The sequence below is a fragment of the Clinocottus analis genome, unplaced genomic scaffold (genome assembly GCF_023055335.1).
Source record: "Clinocottus analis isolate CAN_PGR_092001 unplaced genomic scaffold, fCliAna1.0.p SCAF_10, whole genome shotgun sequence".
Taxonomy (NCBI): Eukaryota; Metazoa; Chordata; class Actinopteri; order Perciformes; family Cottidae; genus Clinocottus; species Clinocottus analis.
This window is the reverse complement of record NW_027175821.1, coordinates 20,476,972-20,491,139: the sequence shown is the minus strand read 5'-3', so window position 1 is coordinate 20,491,139 and position 14,168 is coordinate 20,476,972. Positions and strand designations below refer to the sequence as shown.

Here is a 14,168-nt window from a genome sequence, read left to right as displayed (position 1 = left end):
ATGGCCCTCACGATCACCCAACCTAAACCCGAGAGAACACCTCTGGGACATTACGTTTTGGTCCATCAGACGCCAGCAGGTTGCTGCTCAGACTTTACAGGAGCCGACAGATGCCCTCAGAGCTGGGAGGACGTCCCACAAGACGACATCAGTTGTCTCATTAGGAGTATGCCGCGACGTTGTCAAGCATGCATGCAAGCACGTGGCGGCCACACAAGACATTGAGAAGCATTTTGTGTTGCAGAAATTGAATTTTAGCAAAATGGACTAGCATGTCACATAATTTCTTTCAGGTGTCTATAAAAGTAAGCCCTCTGTAGGCTGAAACTTTTATTTCCACCAAAAGATGTGGCATTCTTTTGTTCCTAAGACATTAACTATTCATATCAGTATAGATGTCCAACATGATGGGTTTACATATTAAGATCTGATGTGTTTTCAAACTGTACTTTGAGTTTAATATTTTTGAGCAGTGTATTTCTTTTGCACTGCAGGCAGGTTCTTGCATCGTCGTCCACTCATGTTGTCTGTGATTTTCCTCAAATACTGCTGTAACTGCTCTTAATCTTCTTGTCTCCTCATCTCTAGATACCAATTCTGATTTCCTATTTTTAGCTAAAAAGCCAACATCTTTTGATTAAGTCTTTGTTTGTTCTACTTCCAGGAGGATTTCGGAACCTCCACACCATTGTGTTTGGAGCCTGTAAGAACGCTCTGGAAGTGGACTTGGGCTACCTCATCATCACTGCTGCTCGCAGGTGCACAGCCATTCATCAATTCCTGAAAGTAACTGAGGGGAAAACGCAGGTCCATGTTTAAAGCAAAATGCAAAGGGATACATCTTGTAGGCAAATTTTGGAGACACTGTTCAGTCACTGAACAGGGTAAAGAGTAAACATGTAGTAAGTAAGAATGATACTTTGAATGATGTTTGTGAGCTTACAGGCAGGGAGTATTGTGTCAACAATATCTATGTGCAGTTTGTCAGAATAATTATCACAGTGTTATTTTGCTCTCTCTATACACTGCGGGACTAATGAAGAAATATCAAATCTGAAAACATGTATTCTTTTAAACTAACAACATTCATGATAAAAAACTGAGGAAGATGTCCTCAGTTGCATACTTGATTTAAGTGGTCAGTAGGACCAACAGAAATACTTACCTCCATGATGTCTGTGTGTTAAACAGGCTTCACGAGCTGCGCATCCAGCCGTCACTGACAAAAGATGGAGTCTTCTCAGCTCTCAAAATGGCTGAACTCGAGTTTCCTCAGTTTGAGACACTTCATTTGGGATACGTGGATGAATTCCTTCTGCAATGTTAGTTCCTTCTATCCACCAGGTTCCGAGAACACGTGGCATGTTTCCTGTACTTGATCCAATTTTTTACAGTGTGTGTGTGTGGTATCGATTTCACAGTCTCATCGGGTTCTCCCACAGTGTGTCAACTTGAATTGAATAAGTTAAATTAAGTTTACAGGTGTGTTCGAAACAATGTTTGTGTTTGATAACTTCAGGTAAGCTGAGTCATTCAGAGCTGGTGAAGTATGGTCTGGCTGATGTCATTGAGAACCCTGGCATCATCACAGATATCGGCATAAAGGTGGTGAACGAGGTGTTCACTAATATTAAATACCTGCTCATCTACAACTGTCCTCACCTGCACAACCCTCACCACTGGATCACAGGTAAAACATACTCACCACCACTTGGCTACCTTCGGTCACACATGACCTAAATATAAATGTCCATATGTCACTTTTTTCTATCTAATAATAATAATAATAATAATAATAATAATAAGGGTGCATGATAAGCAAGTAGTCATGTTCTGCCCATTGTTTCTGTCCTCAGATCAGTCCAGATGGAGTCGCCTCGTTGATCTCACTCTGGTCCGCTGTCATGCTATCAAACTGGAATCCTTCTCCCAGTTCATAGAGTTACTGCCCAGTCTGGAGTTTATCTGTCTGGACCAGATGTTTAGAGAACCACCTAAGGTATACAGACACTCGCAGCAACGTGAACTATCACATGTATTGATCTCACATATGCTGGAATGTGGAGTTTCGCTCACATGTCTAACTCAATTCCAACTAAACTCCAGAATCCAGGTTTCTAGGATAATTGAAAAGCTTAATCACCCTTCATCTCATAAACTTTGTCTTTACCCACCACCTGTTCAGTGCCTGATCAGTACTGCACATGTGCACCTTTCAATAGAGCTGAGAAGGAAGTGAGATGTCTCACTCCATAGCTACTTCTATCATCAGCGCCAGAATGAAAATGTTTAATATTATTTTTTCACGGCTAATTCAAAATCAACCTTCTAATCTTGAGGCTCTTTCGTTCCTTATTGGTTTCAGAGCCATTCCCATGAAGAGAGGTCTGTTAAATGTAGTAAAATCTGTCACTATATTTTTAAACTCAGACATAAAAAAACAACTAATACTAGTCTATGTTATTGTCAACATTTTCATAGTTTAAGTGTGCTATACAAGTGCAGTCCATTTACCATGTACAGTGCAGGCCTACCACTGCCCAAACATCAAAATACATTCATTGTGACTAATATGCATGATGCCTGATGAGTTGTAATTAGTAGTGTGCCCACTTCACCAGAACTATTTTTTACTGAGTCACAATAACTGAGTTAATGTCGTTAAAAGCAGAAACACTGAGTGTTTTACTTAACAGTAGAGGAAGTGAATTGTTAATATGTGGGTGATGCCTAGTCAAGTTAATAAAGTTAGAATATGTGCTGATGCATATTCTGCATATCGTGTGTGTGTGACAGGGCTGTGCCAGGGTGGGCCTGAGTGCAGGAACTGGTATTGGCGTGTCCTCAGCACTGGTCAGTAACCAGAACTCCAACAATGACAATGACAACAACAACCACCACCACCACCACAACAATGACGCCAACTTGCCTCCTGCTCCTCCACCTGTCGTCAACAACATCAACAACAACCAAAGACGGCAGCAGAACAATGGCAAGTCACACTTGCAGTCAGCGGGGCAGCAGCAATCACAACACAGCAGCTCATCAACATCATGGATATTGGCTTCTAAAGTATTTCGACCCTTCATTTTTCACATTTTCCATGCTATGTTTCCATGGAAACATAGCAAGGGCAAATATGTCAATTTCCAAAAGAAGTACACCTGTATTGGCATTAGTTGTGCTCTGTACAAGTAAAACTGAGCTAAATGTGAAGTGGCAATTTCATGTTAAATAGCATCACCAGAAATATTTTGGTTTGATTCCATTGGTTCCATTTGATTTCCATTTGATTCCATTGGTTTGATTCTTTACATGCAGACAGAAGTCTGCATATAAAGAAACCTGAACCCTAAGTTGCTCCCCAGGCCCGTCGCATCAGCCCTTTCCCCCCAATGCTTAGGATGGGTTAAATGCAGAGGCTTTATGTTTTGCTCAAAATAAAGTTGAAGTTTGTTTTCACAGCTCCAGTGGCGGTAAATGGGATGGAAGAGGAAGATGAGGCGGTGATGTTTGAGGCGGATCACATGGAGGCTGGGCCTCCGATTGAGCTGAAAGAAGCTGAAGCAGAAGGGGAGGTGAGAGTTGATGGGGCTAACGTGGCTCCAGGGCCCAGTCGTCCAGTTGGAGCACCACAAGCTCCTGATGAGGAGCAAGCAGGTTAGGGGCTGATCTTCCATACTTCCCATTTCATAAGCTCTCCTTATTTATTTTATTTTTTTATGTCTGCTGATACATCTCCCTCCCCCTCCAGGACCCAGTGGTTTAGTCCAGCAGTGTAGACCAGCTGGTGCCAGTGTTCCAAAGCCCCCGCTGGTCATTTCAGACTCTGACAGTGAAGAAGAGGAAGGCCTTGTTTCAAGGCTAATACCAACTGCATGTTTGCAGCAGCCAGCTTCCTGTCTGCAGCACCCAGCTTCCTGTACAGAAGGTGTCTGCACAACACGGAACACGCCCAGCAGTCAGTCACTACATTGGGAAGGGTGGTGGTGTGGGGGGGGTCTCAGAAATACAATAGCTACAGTATGAAGGCTTATGTGGGTCTAAAGCAACCCACCTTTCTTGTTCAAATTAAACAATAATTGTGCTGACACACACACGCATAAAGACTTTGAAAAGCACAAGCACTTGGTTCACCCCACCAGTATAACATAAATATTTGTGTTTCCAGGTAAAGGAAAGACTCCTCTGAGGCGGGGCAACAATGTGGCTGTATCAGTGGCAGTCTCGGTAGATCAGACAAAGACTCGGGTGTTAGAAAGCAGCTGTGAGAAGAGCTGTCAGGTGACCAGTGAGCAGATTAAGGCCGACATGAAGGCTGCTGTTGAAAACAGCAGGAAGACTAGCGTAAAAGGAATTGCCAAAGAGGCTGTGGAGACTGCTGCAAGACCTGGGGATGACAGTGGGCCAGTACGGGGCACTGGGAGTGCTGGGGCATCAGCAAGGACCGGGGTGAGGCCAGTGACTGGATCAGTGGGCAGGGTTGGACCTGGAACAGCCACATCCAGGCAGGTTGGTGGATGTGGGAGGCTGGTGGTGGGGACCATCCACCGAGCAACAACAACCACGGACAGAGCAACCGGAACTGGCAGGACTAATGACTGCACAGACGGCTCCTCTGGTGCACAGACTGGGGACAGTTGCACAAAGGAGACTGGGGTGAGGCAGAGCTCTAGTCCTGCCTGTGCGGACAGTCTGGAGCCCAGAGGTGCTGCTGTAAACAATGCTTCCAGGAGAACAGAGCAGCTGATTGGACAGGGTGAGAGATTGCCTACCACTGCTGGATCGTACTCTGCTACCCTTTCACGTTCACAGCAGGATCAGGCAAGAGACGAGGGCTTTGTTCCTAGACGACCTTTGACCCGATCCTGCACTCGCATGTCCTCTGTGTCCCTGATATCTGAGACGGGTAAGACCAGGCACAGAACACATGTAGTATGTGTCCACTAACCAGCACTTCAGGAGAGTAAAACTTTTGATCTTGTGCAAAATTTCAGGTCTGTGGTTTCGTGTTAGAACACATCAAGTTCAGGGAAGTGGTAGTTGTACAGTCAGTCATGTAATTGCCGCCTCTAAAGATTAAGAGACGAAACGTATAACTGACACATATTGATCTAATTCGCTCTTTAAAGAGGACGCCAAGCATAACATTTTTCTAAATGAATGGGGAACAGACCACAAAAAAAGAAACCAATACTAAGACCAGTGACCTCTCATATTCACTAGAATATTCAACAACTACCACTATGTATATCAGCATAGTTGCATAGCTAAATTATTTAAATATTTCTAAAAAAAAAACAAAAAACCTTTGTCCATCATGTGCGCAAATTAAACGTGAGTCGTATGCTTTAAAGTCCTAATTTAGTGTTACTTTGGGGAAGTAGGTCTGAAGACTTAGTTTAAAAAAACATCCTCATATCTGCTTGAGGCTGGCGACTTTAGGCTACATTAGCCTTCGTGACAGTAATAGCATAACTCATACACAACTGAACTGTCCGCAGTTGAGTTGCATTGTGGGTAATATAGTTGCCAGGTATATATTTTATATACTAATAATATAGGTTATTATTACAAGAAAGAATATTGGGTCTAATAATAACACATTTGCACATCACCAGTCTGACATAAGTAGATATTGGTTATATCATCAGGTCAAGTTTGCATCAGTACTAGTATTTTTAATCTGGCAGAGCAAAGTCCAGTCCAGGGTTGTCCATCATGTCCAAGACCGGTTTGCATATCTCGACAAATCCCTTGACATTGTCATGGAGGGTGTGGGTCAACTTTTTCAGTGAAAGAACTTCCAAAATCCCCTTATACCGTCACTAAAAAGTATCTTTAGAAATCCAGAATGTAAGAATAGTCTTTTGTGCTATATACTGCCAAAACAATTTACGAAGGTGAAAGCTCCATATCTGATCAAAGAAACCACTTTGTCCATCACTTCTCTCCAAAATGATTGTGACTTTACACATTTCCAAAGCTGCTTACTTTTCTATTGTTGAAGGTGATATTTTGCCACCTATGTTAAGATCTTTCCAGAGCTCGGCCTCGAGTAACAGTGAGGAGGAAACGAATGGCTGACAAATCAACCAGCACGTCAGACCCGGTCACTGAGGATGACCATGTACAGGTACGTACAAACAGACACACACGCACGCACACAGACGCAGACATTTTTTTCCACTAAAACATTATAGTGTTTTAGTCATTGTTTATCAGAGTTACAAATGTGTTGTTGGAAGACCAAATGGGTGACTCATTTATGCATTTATTTACATAAACTGTACCTAGTATGTAATACAGTCCTCATAAACTTGTAACTGATGCACAAAATTAGTTTTCATCCCCTGGGGGGAGCCGAAGTGTGGCAGGCAAGGCTGCGGGAGATATTTGAGGTCAGAAGGAATTCTGCTTTTAAATGCCTTTAGTTCAGCAGAGTCATGTTAGCTTCAATGAGCCAGGATGCATGTGAGGAGAAGTTACGGGAGTGTACTGTGTATCCTTTATTAGTATAATTTGATATACTGAATTGCTTTTGCGCATGCAGATTTTGTCTCTGAAGAGTAAGAACCTGGTGGGCATCACTCTGACCAACTGTGGGATCACTGACCTCGTCCTCAAAGACTGCCCCAAGATGATGTTCATTCATGGTAACGTGTGTGTGTGTGTGTGTGTGTGTGTGTGTGTGTGTGTGTGTGTGTGTGTGTGTGTGTGTGTGTGTGTGTGTGTGTGTGTGTGTGTTGAATTAGCAAAGTAGCTACTCGAAGAGAGTCTAGCCAACCACATGAAAAGATCCAGTTGACCTGAAGGGTCATAAGTCCTAAAAACATGTAAACCAACTGTTTTTTTTGTTCACAGAACACTAAATGTACACATTCGGGCTGAGAGGACAAAAATCATATTTTTCTATACATCTACATTTAAAGTTGCACTGGACAACTTTTCAATCTAATGTTTCTAAGTGGTTTTCTATTTTCCTGACTGCCTACTACTTGCGACAGAATTTGGCTGTGTTCAGGGAAAAAACAAGAAATGTTTTACATTATATTGTAAACCATTACCCTATTTACGGTCGCGAGGGGCTGGAGCCAATCAGCTGACATTGAGCAACAGCAGGCTTCACCCGGGACAGGTGTCCAGTTATCTCAGGGCACATATATAGACAGACAACAGTTCACACTCACATTTCCACCTACGGGCAATTTAGAGTCCAATTAACCTGAGCTGCATGTCCTTGGACGCTAAAGATGCCATTAGAATCTCAAAGCTTTTGAGTAAACGACGGCTCATATTAACAGACATATTTATAGTCCCTGGGTTGACAAAAATTAGCTAAACGGAGAGTGTGTGCTCATGACTGAGTTATAATAACAGAACTCCCAACAGTTATGTTGTAGAGTCAAAAAGCCTTCAGTCACAGTGTCTCGTTGTGTCCTTCTCTCTAGCCACCAGATGTCGAGTGTTGAAACAGCTGCGGGTAGAAAGCGCACCAATAGTGAACAGGTTTGATTACGCTCAGTGTAAGAAGCTGGACATGGAACAGGTCCTGGATCAGATACTCAGAATGCCTCCTGAGAGGAACCGCATCATCTACATGCGCCCTATGCACCAGGTTGGTAATCTCTGACGTCTCCATTTCCTTAGAAACGGAATCCTAACCATTGATGTATTCAAAGAGACTGCAACATACATCAATAATCAACTATAATATACGATGCAGCCGCTCAGTCTCGCTGACAATGGCCGCTAGACTAGGGGGTCGCTCGCGATCGCTCAGGACACTTATTACTTCTATTATGAATTTGGAAACCATAAAGGTTTTCAGTTAGTAAAGTAATTTTAAAGTATGTGACGTCATCCCAATGTAAAGTCTACAGGCACAACGGAGGAAACTGGAATAGGCAGAAGCCGACCTGAAGCCAGGAATCTTTGGCTTTTTATTCAAGTGACTGAGTGCCATCCAGTTAATGCATCCATAATCCTAATCTACAATGTACTACAGGACATGTCAGTATGTACTGTTCAACGGGCATGAGAACACTTGGACCACAATATATGTATCCCGTTACGGCCCTCACATACTGTGACAGTAGATACAAAAAACACAGTTTCTGCATTTAAATAGATTCAACTTTAATTCAAAAAGCTTTGTATTTGCGTAACAGGAAAAAAATAAACGGTTGGTACACTGATATATTCAAACCCGAAAGAAATCGGCGACAATTTAGCCGATTTTAAGTTTTCAACCAGTTGTATGTTTTTTGCTGCTTTAGTTGTGAAATCAAATTTATGCAGGAAATTAATACAACACATCTTGTATAAATAGGAAAGATGGACAAATGCATCCCATATTGTTGACTTTGTTCTACTTCAACGTCTCTTTATTTCTCTCCCTTCAGATTGACTCGGTAGCATTGGAGCGTCAGCTCTTCCAGGGCCCCTATCCCTATCACATCGCTATAGTGCACGAGTTCAGCAACCCTCCAAATATACGCAACAAGGTTCGCATTCGTAGCTGGATGGACACAATAGCCAACATCAGCCAGTGAGTAATGTCTCTAATAACCGGCATTCAGTCAGAAATCAATCCCTTTCAGAACAAATTTTTTCCTGCATGTTAACCGTAATGAGAGAGTGAACGGGGTTAAATTAATCAGCATGACCAACCATCCAGGAGAAAGGGACACTCAGTTGATCCAACAACCATCTTCCCTAAAGATCATCTTAAAAAATCTGCACTATAGTATAACAACCAATCTAATGAAATGCAAAATGCTCTGTATGTATTTGTGTCTCAGAGAGTTGATCAAGTACGAGTTCTTTCCAGAGGCTACTAGGACAGAAGAGGATGTGAAGAAGTATCCCACGTACCCCTGGGGCCGGGACATCTATACACTCGAGGGTAACACTGTTGCATCTTCATTAAACCTCAAAGGTTTCTAGGCGTTCATGAAGGTAGACATGCATGTAAGTGAGACATGTATGTAAGAATCAAGCAAATTGTTTTCTGCTTTGTTGTTAGTAACACATTTACTATGATTCTTATAACTATGATTCTTATTTTAGTGCTTTCATACAGTGTTGAAATCAGTGATTTGTATCAGATGTTAGAATGAGTTGAGTTGAATACTTTATTGTCATTGTCACAAGGACAACGAAAAACTGTTTTAGCAGCTCCCGTGGCAATAGAAACATCACAAGTAGACATTAAAATAACACAAATAGACATTAAAATAGATGGATCATCTCAAAGTGCATGCCTCATTTATGTTGCCCAGCAGTCACTTTCCTCAGCCTTTTTGGGGGGTTTCTATACTTTTGACAGCCTGAAGATAAAAACTGCCTCGCAATCTGTTTGTGCACGTTCCAATTGTCCTGTATCTCCTTCCAGACCGAACGGGAGCAAATAGTGCATGCCCAGGGTGGGTGGGGTCTCTGGCTTGCTTTTTTTACAGAGCCGACAAGCATCTTCACCACCCGCCGCAGGTCCCTCCTGTCCTCCACTCTGCAGCTAGCAAACCACACAGTGCAGCAGTAGGTCAGGAGGCTCTCAATGGTTGCCCGCCGGTAGAAGTTTATCAGCAAGTTATCAGCAGGTGTTGAGGAAGGTGAGCCTGCTTCAGCTTCCTGAGGAAGTAGAGCCTTTGCTGGGCCTTTCCTGTCTGATGGGAGATGTTTTTGGACCAGGTGAGGTCTGATGAGATGTGGACTCGGAGGCCCCGCCCTCTTGACCCCCGCTGCATGGAGCAACATGAGAGGAAGCGGAGCAGTGACTGCACTCTTATCCGCGCTATTTTAATAAAGTATCGATACTAAAAAATATGCTAAAACCTATCGTTTAACGCACGGGTACCACGCTTTTTAGTATTGGTATACCGTGCAACTTTACAGAGTAGTGTAAAAGAAAAAGTATTTAAATCGGCTCAGGCACCAAAAGGAAGCACCGAAATCCGCGTTGTTTCGGTCGGGTAGGTACCGGACGTCTTGGAACCGGTGCCACATTAGCACCGGTTCTCAGTACCCAACCCATTTCTTAGCTCGTCTGCACAGGCCTTAATGATTCTTCCAGGGACCCCATCCGGTTCTGTCGCTTTCCTGCTGTTGACTTGGCGCAGGACGGATGTAACCTACTGGTGTTGGAGTGTTCTCAGTTTGTCTTTCTCTGAAAGATGTGACAATATGTATTATCTGGTTGTAAATTGTTTGCAGCCTATGACTTGCTGAAGCCTCATCAGTTTCCTGGTTGAGGCTCTGCCAAGTTTATAATACAGTTAGCTTCACTTCCTGATAAGGCTTCTTAGTGGGAGGGTTGGGGGGCAATGGAAACTATAATCACCAAAACCATCATTGCTGGTCTTGCCAACAATCACCAGTCTGACATATGTACAGATTGGTTATATCATCAGGTCAAGTCGGCATCAGTACCAATATTTGTAGTTTGGGGTTGTCCACCATGTCTAAGACCGGTTCCCATATCTTGACAAATCCATTGGTATTGTCATGGAGGGTGTGGGTCAACTTTCCAGAGGAAGAACTTCCAAAATCCCCTCATACCAATCGTCCCGAGAAGGTATCTTTCAAAATCCAGAATTTAAAAATCGTCTTTTGTGCTGTATACAATAGTATTCTAATCAGTTTAGGTTGGAATTTATTTGCAGCCGTTGACTTGCTGAAGCCTCATCAGGTTCCTGGTTGAGCCTCTGCCAAGTTTCTAATAAAGTCAGCTTCAATTCCTGTTAAGCATCTTTAGGGGGGGAATAAAAAAGGAAACCATAATCACCCCAAACCATCATTGCTGGTCTTTCCAACAATCAGCAACTGTTTTGGTTGAAATAATATGCTGGCTCCACATGCTGTTTTCTTCACTGCCTCCCTGAGCAGCTCTCGTTCTTCAGAGGCAGATCGTTAAATTAGCAAAATAGAATGAAAAGCAAAAAATGGCCTTAAAACCATTGCAGATGTACTCAGTCCATCGACACTAGCGGATTAATTTGTCCAGTCGCCCAACACTAAAGTCCTCCTGTGTTCACCCAATATGTGCTTAGTGTGCTGGAGTTCAGACACTAAAATCTTCTGGTTGCATCCTGTTAAAGGGGAAGTAGACAATACGGCTTCTGTCCAAACAAGAAGAGTTGAATGGATGTGGTCTTCAGTCCTCAATCCTTCCACCTCAAGGTAACGTCTTCTATGATGTAATTGTTCAGGACTGGTGGATGGTGCTCCCTACAGCATGATAACAGACTTCCCCTGGCTGAGGACTCTGAGAGCAGCGGATCCCAACAGCTACGCCCGCTATGACTTTGAGGATGACGAAAGTAGTGAGTGCAGTCAATACTTTGAATGGTCTTTAAAGAGAACACTCTCTAAACGTCCACAGACAGAACCTTGTTATATAAGAACTTGAACTGTTTTCTCTCTGTTGTGTGAAAGCCACCATCTACGCACCCAGGCGTAAAGGCCAGCTGTCAGCGGACATCTGCATGGAGACCATCGGAGAGGAGATCTCAGAGCGCCGACAAAGCAAAAGAGGAGTGTTTCAGAGGGTGGTGGTGCTCTTCCTCCATCACTGTGATACACCAGGAGAACCTGTGGATGATGACTACATTTAGATTTTTAGCAAAATCTTAAAGCCTGTATGACAGCCCTAGAACCATATATTCTCAAGTAATATATCTCTAACATAGTCTTGTTAGGCCAGCATAACCCCAGGCATCTGCACAGCTGCTTGTCTATCATGCAAGGAAGGGTTATGCTGTTTGTCTGATCTTTCACCCGTCCACCGCCAAAGTCTGCCTACCTCGGCACCACATGTGACCAATCACAGACAGAAATGGCCTTAGACAGAAATGTCAAAGAAGATATGCTTTTTAATTCAATTTTAAGTTTGTTTTTTTTTTCCCTTTTAACATGCAGAATATTTGGTGGCTCTAGATGGTGTACAGTGTCCGTCATGGCTTTGCATTTTACCACAAGCACGAGATGTTCAGTCTATGTGGAGCTGAAAAAATTGAGCACTTGCTGCGGTTGATTCTCGTACTAAGTATCAGTTGTCTTTGCATGACAGGCCTGTTGGACAAAGACTGAATGCCCCGCTGCCAGGGAAACTGCTGGTTTCATGAACTAGTTTGTGTAGCCACTCATCCATTCTGACGAATCAAAACAATTCCATGCAAATATCACAATGCAGTAGTTACGGCAGACTATGCAGCATTGACAGAACAGCTGCAAGTTTGGCTTTGTTGCAGTTTGTCAGTTCTGACCTTTCCCAATGACCGAACAAAGTGTGTGTGTGTGTGTGTGTGTGTGTGTGTGTGTGTGTGTGTGTGCGTGTGCGTGTGCGTGCGTGCGTGCGTGCGATTTTGAAATGCGTCTGAATTCTGTTAGGAGGTAATTGTGAGGATGAAGGCATAATTCGGACTTTGTTCATATTCAGACCTTGGACTTCATAATTTGATCTCAGAGTTGTGGGTTCATTCTCATTTTTCTTATTCCTATCTCCCGACAAGGATTGTAAAAGAGGTGATGTCATACATGTACTCATACAGTATGTATCACAATACATAGCTGTTGTCTATCTGGCAAAGTTGTCTTAGTGGTGAAATTGGAACAATACTGCTAATGAAGGGAAAACAAATATTCACCCAACAATCTCTTGTGCAATACCCGAAGTTGGAAACTGAGAAGAAAAGAAATGTAGTTTATGAATTCTTGTTTACTGCTTCTGAGTTTTTGCTTATCAAGTCTGTGGAATCAGACTGCTAGATTAAAACCATTGTTTTCTGTCAGATGACAATACTCCTAGTTCTAAAGTTATTTTTGGGTCAGTCCTTAATCTCTCTGGTCTAAAAGAAGTTGTAATATGAACTGAACCATCAACCTGTTTTTGTTTCATTTTCAGAATTTTGATTCGTAAGGATTTTCTTTTCCTCTAGCTTCCTTCTAAATGATTGAATTGGTCATGTTTATGGACAGCTCTGTTCTGTAGGACTGTAGGGCAGTGGACAGGACTGACTGCCCAGGTTCAGGTTGTATCAGGTATTCCCCAAATATGTTAAAGGGGTTGGGTTCAGAAAGATGAGCAACTTCATCATGAACCGACTGTGAATGTTCCCTATCAAAGGAACTGAAAATTCTTTTTGCAGGTTGAATGGACTGAATATGATGCAAGTTCAGACTTCTGTTTGTGTATAGACTGTACAGATGTCATGGATGAAGATATGCTTCCATGGTGTTTATATGTTTATAATGAAAGAAAACTATTTCACATTGAAAAATAAAATAACCCAAAAGAACTCTGGTTGTTTTTGTTGCATGTTCATTTCTGATTCTTTACCATTAACCCTGGCTAATCTAATGATTATTTGATCATTAGATTAGACAGCAAACCGAGAGGTTATTCTTCCATCATTTGGTGAACAAGGACGAGGGTATGTAGCCACAGAAAACACTAACCACTATCTGTTAAGTCAAGTAAATTATTCATAAAAAGTACCAGTGTTATATAATGTACTTTTCCCTTAATTTTGAACTAATTAGTAACAAATGAAAATCATCACATTGATGTCTTTACTTCCAGTCAGTTTAAGCTAAATAATTCCAAGGAGGATTTGCATTTTCAATTGTGGTGCTCCCAATGCCCCAGAAGCATGCATTAAAAGCCTTTTATTGTTTTTTCACTTGGAGACTGGACTTTCTAAAGGATATCTAAAATGTCCTTGTTATAACATCGAACAAAAAGTTTGGAAATTTGTGTTTGATTATTCCTCTATGCTTCCTGGCAATAAATGTTATACTGTTGGAAAGCCTGTTTATTTCCCTTTCAAATGGGGCCCCATTCCTGAGGAACATGAATTGGTGGATGCATTGATGGAGCAGCACAGCTGAGTATGTGGGTTGCGTCCATGAAAAATGTGCCAAATCCTCAATGCCGAACAACTTATTCTGTTAGTGCTATTGGCTTTTGTTTTGAGCTTCCGGTACCCTAAAAGGTGCTTCATTGGAGGCAATCTCAATGCAGGGATAGCAAGATGAGATTCTACAACTAGCAGCAATCCCTTTGCTCCACAGTCTGGGAATGAACTCCATCCTCCAAGATCCTCTCGCCCCTACAGAGCTGGTTCATCAGAGACGGAATATGGGAGTAGAGAGAATAGAATGGCCTG

The 14,168-nt window shown here is 42.5% G+C and overlaps 1 protein-coding gene across 7 annotated transcripts in view; it reads left to right on the top strand.

The window, feature by feature from the left end:
- Positions 1-13,283, top strand: part of fbxo38 (F-box protein 38) — a 29,065-nt gene extending 15,782 nt beyond the window's left edge. For 4 of the 7 annotated variants that reach the window (XM_068594764.1, XM_068594755.1, XM_068594784.1 and 1 more), the window contains 15 exons: positions 665-758; positions 1,192-1,322; positions 1,520-1,690; positions 1,857-1,999; positions 2,797-2,992; positions 3,466-3,660; positions 3,755-3,931; positions 4,172-4,909; positions 6,036-6,136; positions 6,554-6,656; positions 7,452-7,618; positions 8,406-8,551; positions 8,805-8,908; positions 11,211-11,324; positions 11,437-13,283. In XM_068594764.1, coding sequence (XP_068450865.1) covers positions 665-758; positions 1,192-1,322; positions 1,520-1,690; positions 1,857-1,999; positions 2,797-2,992; positions 3,466-3,660; positions 3,755-3,931; positions 4,172-4,909; positions 6,036-6,136; positions 6,554-6,656; positions 7,452-7,618; positions 8,406-8,551; positions 8,805-8,908; positions 11,211-11,324; positions 11,437-11,615 — 2,759 coding nt within the window. In that variant the 3' untranslated portion in view covers positions 11,616-13,283. Of the gene's footprint in view, positions 1-664; positions 759-1,191; positions 1,323-1,519; positions 1,691-1,856; positions 2,000-2,796; positions 2,993-3,465; positions 3,661-3,754; positions 3,932-4,171; positions 4,910-6,035; positions 6,137-6,553; positions 6,657-7,451; positions 7,619-8,405; positions 8,552-8,804; positions 8,909-9,397; positions 11,325-11,436 lie in introns of those variants that run through there. The other 3 variants (XR_011078603.1, XR_011078601.1, XR_011078602.1) reach the window with 3 other exon arrangements.
- The last annotated feature ends 885 nt before the right edge of the window (positions 13,284-14,168 follow it).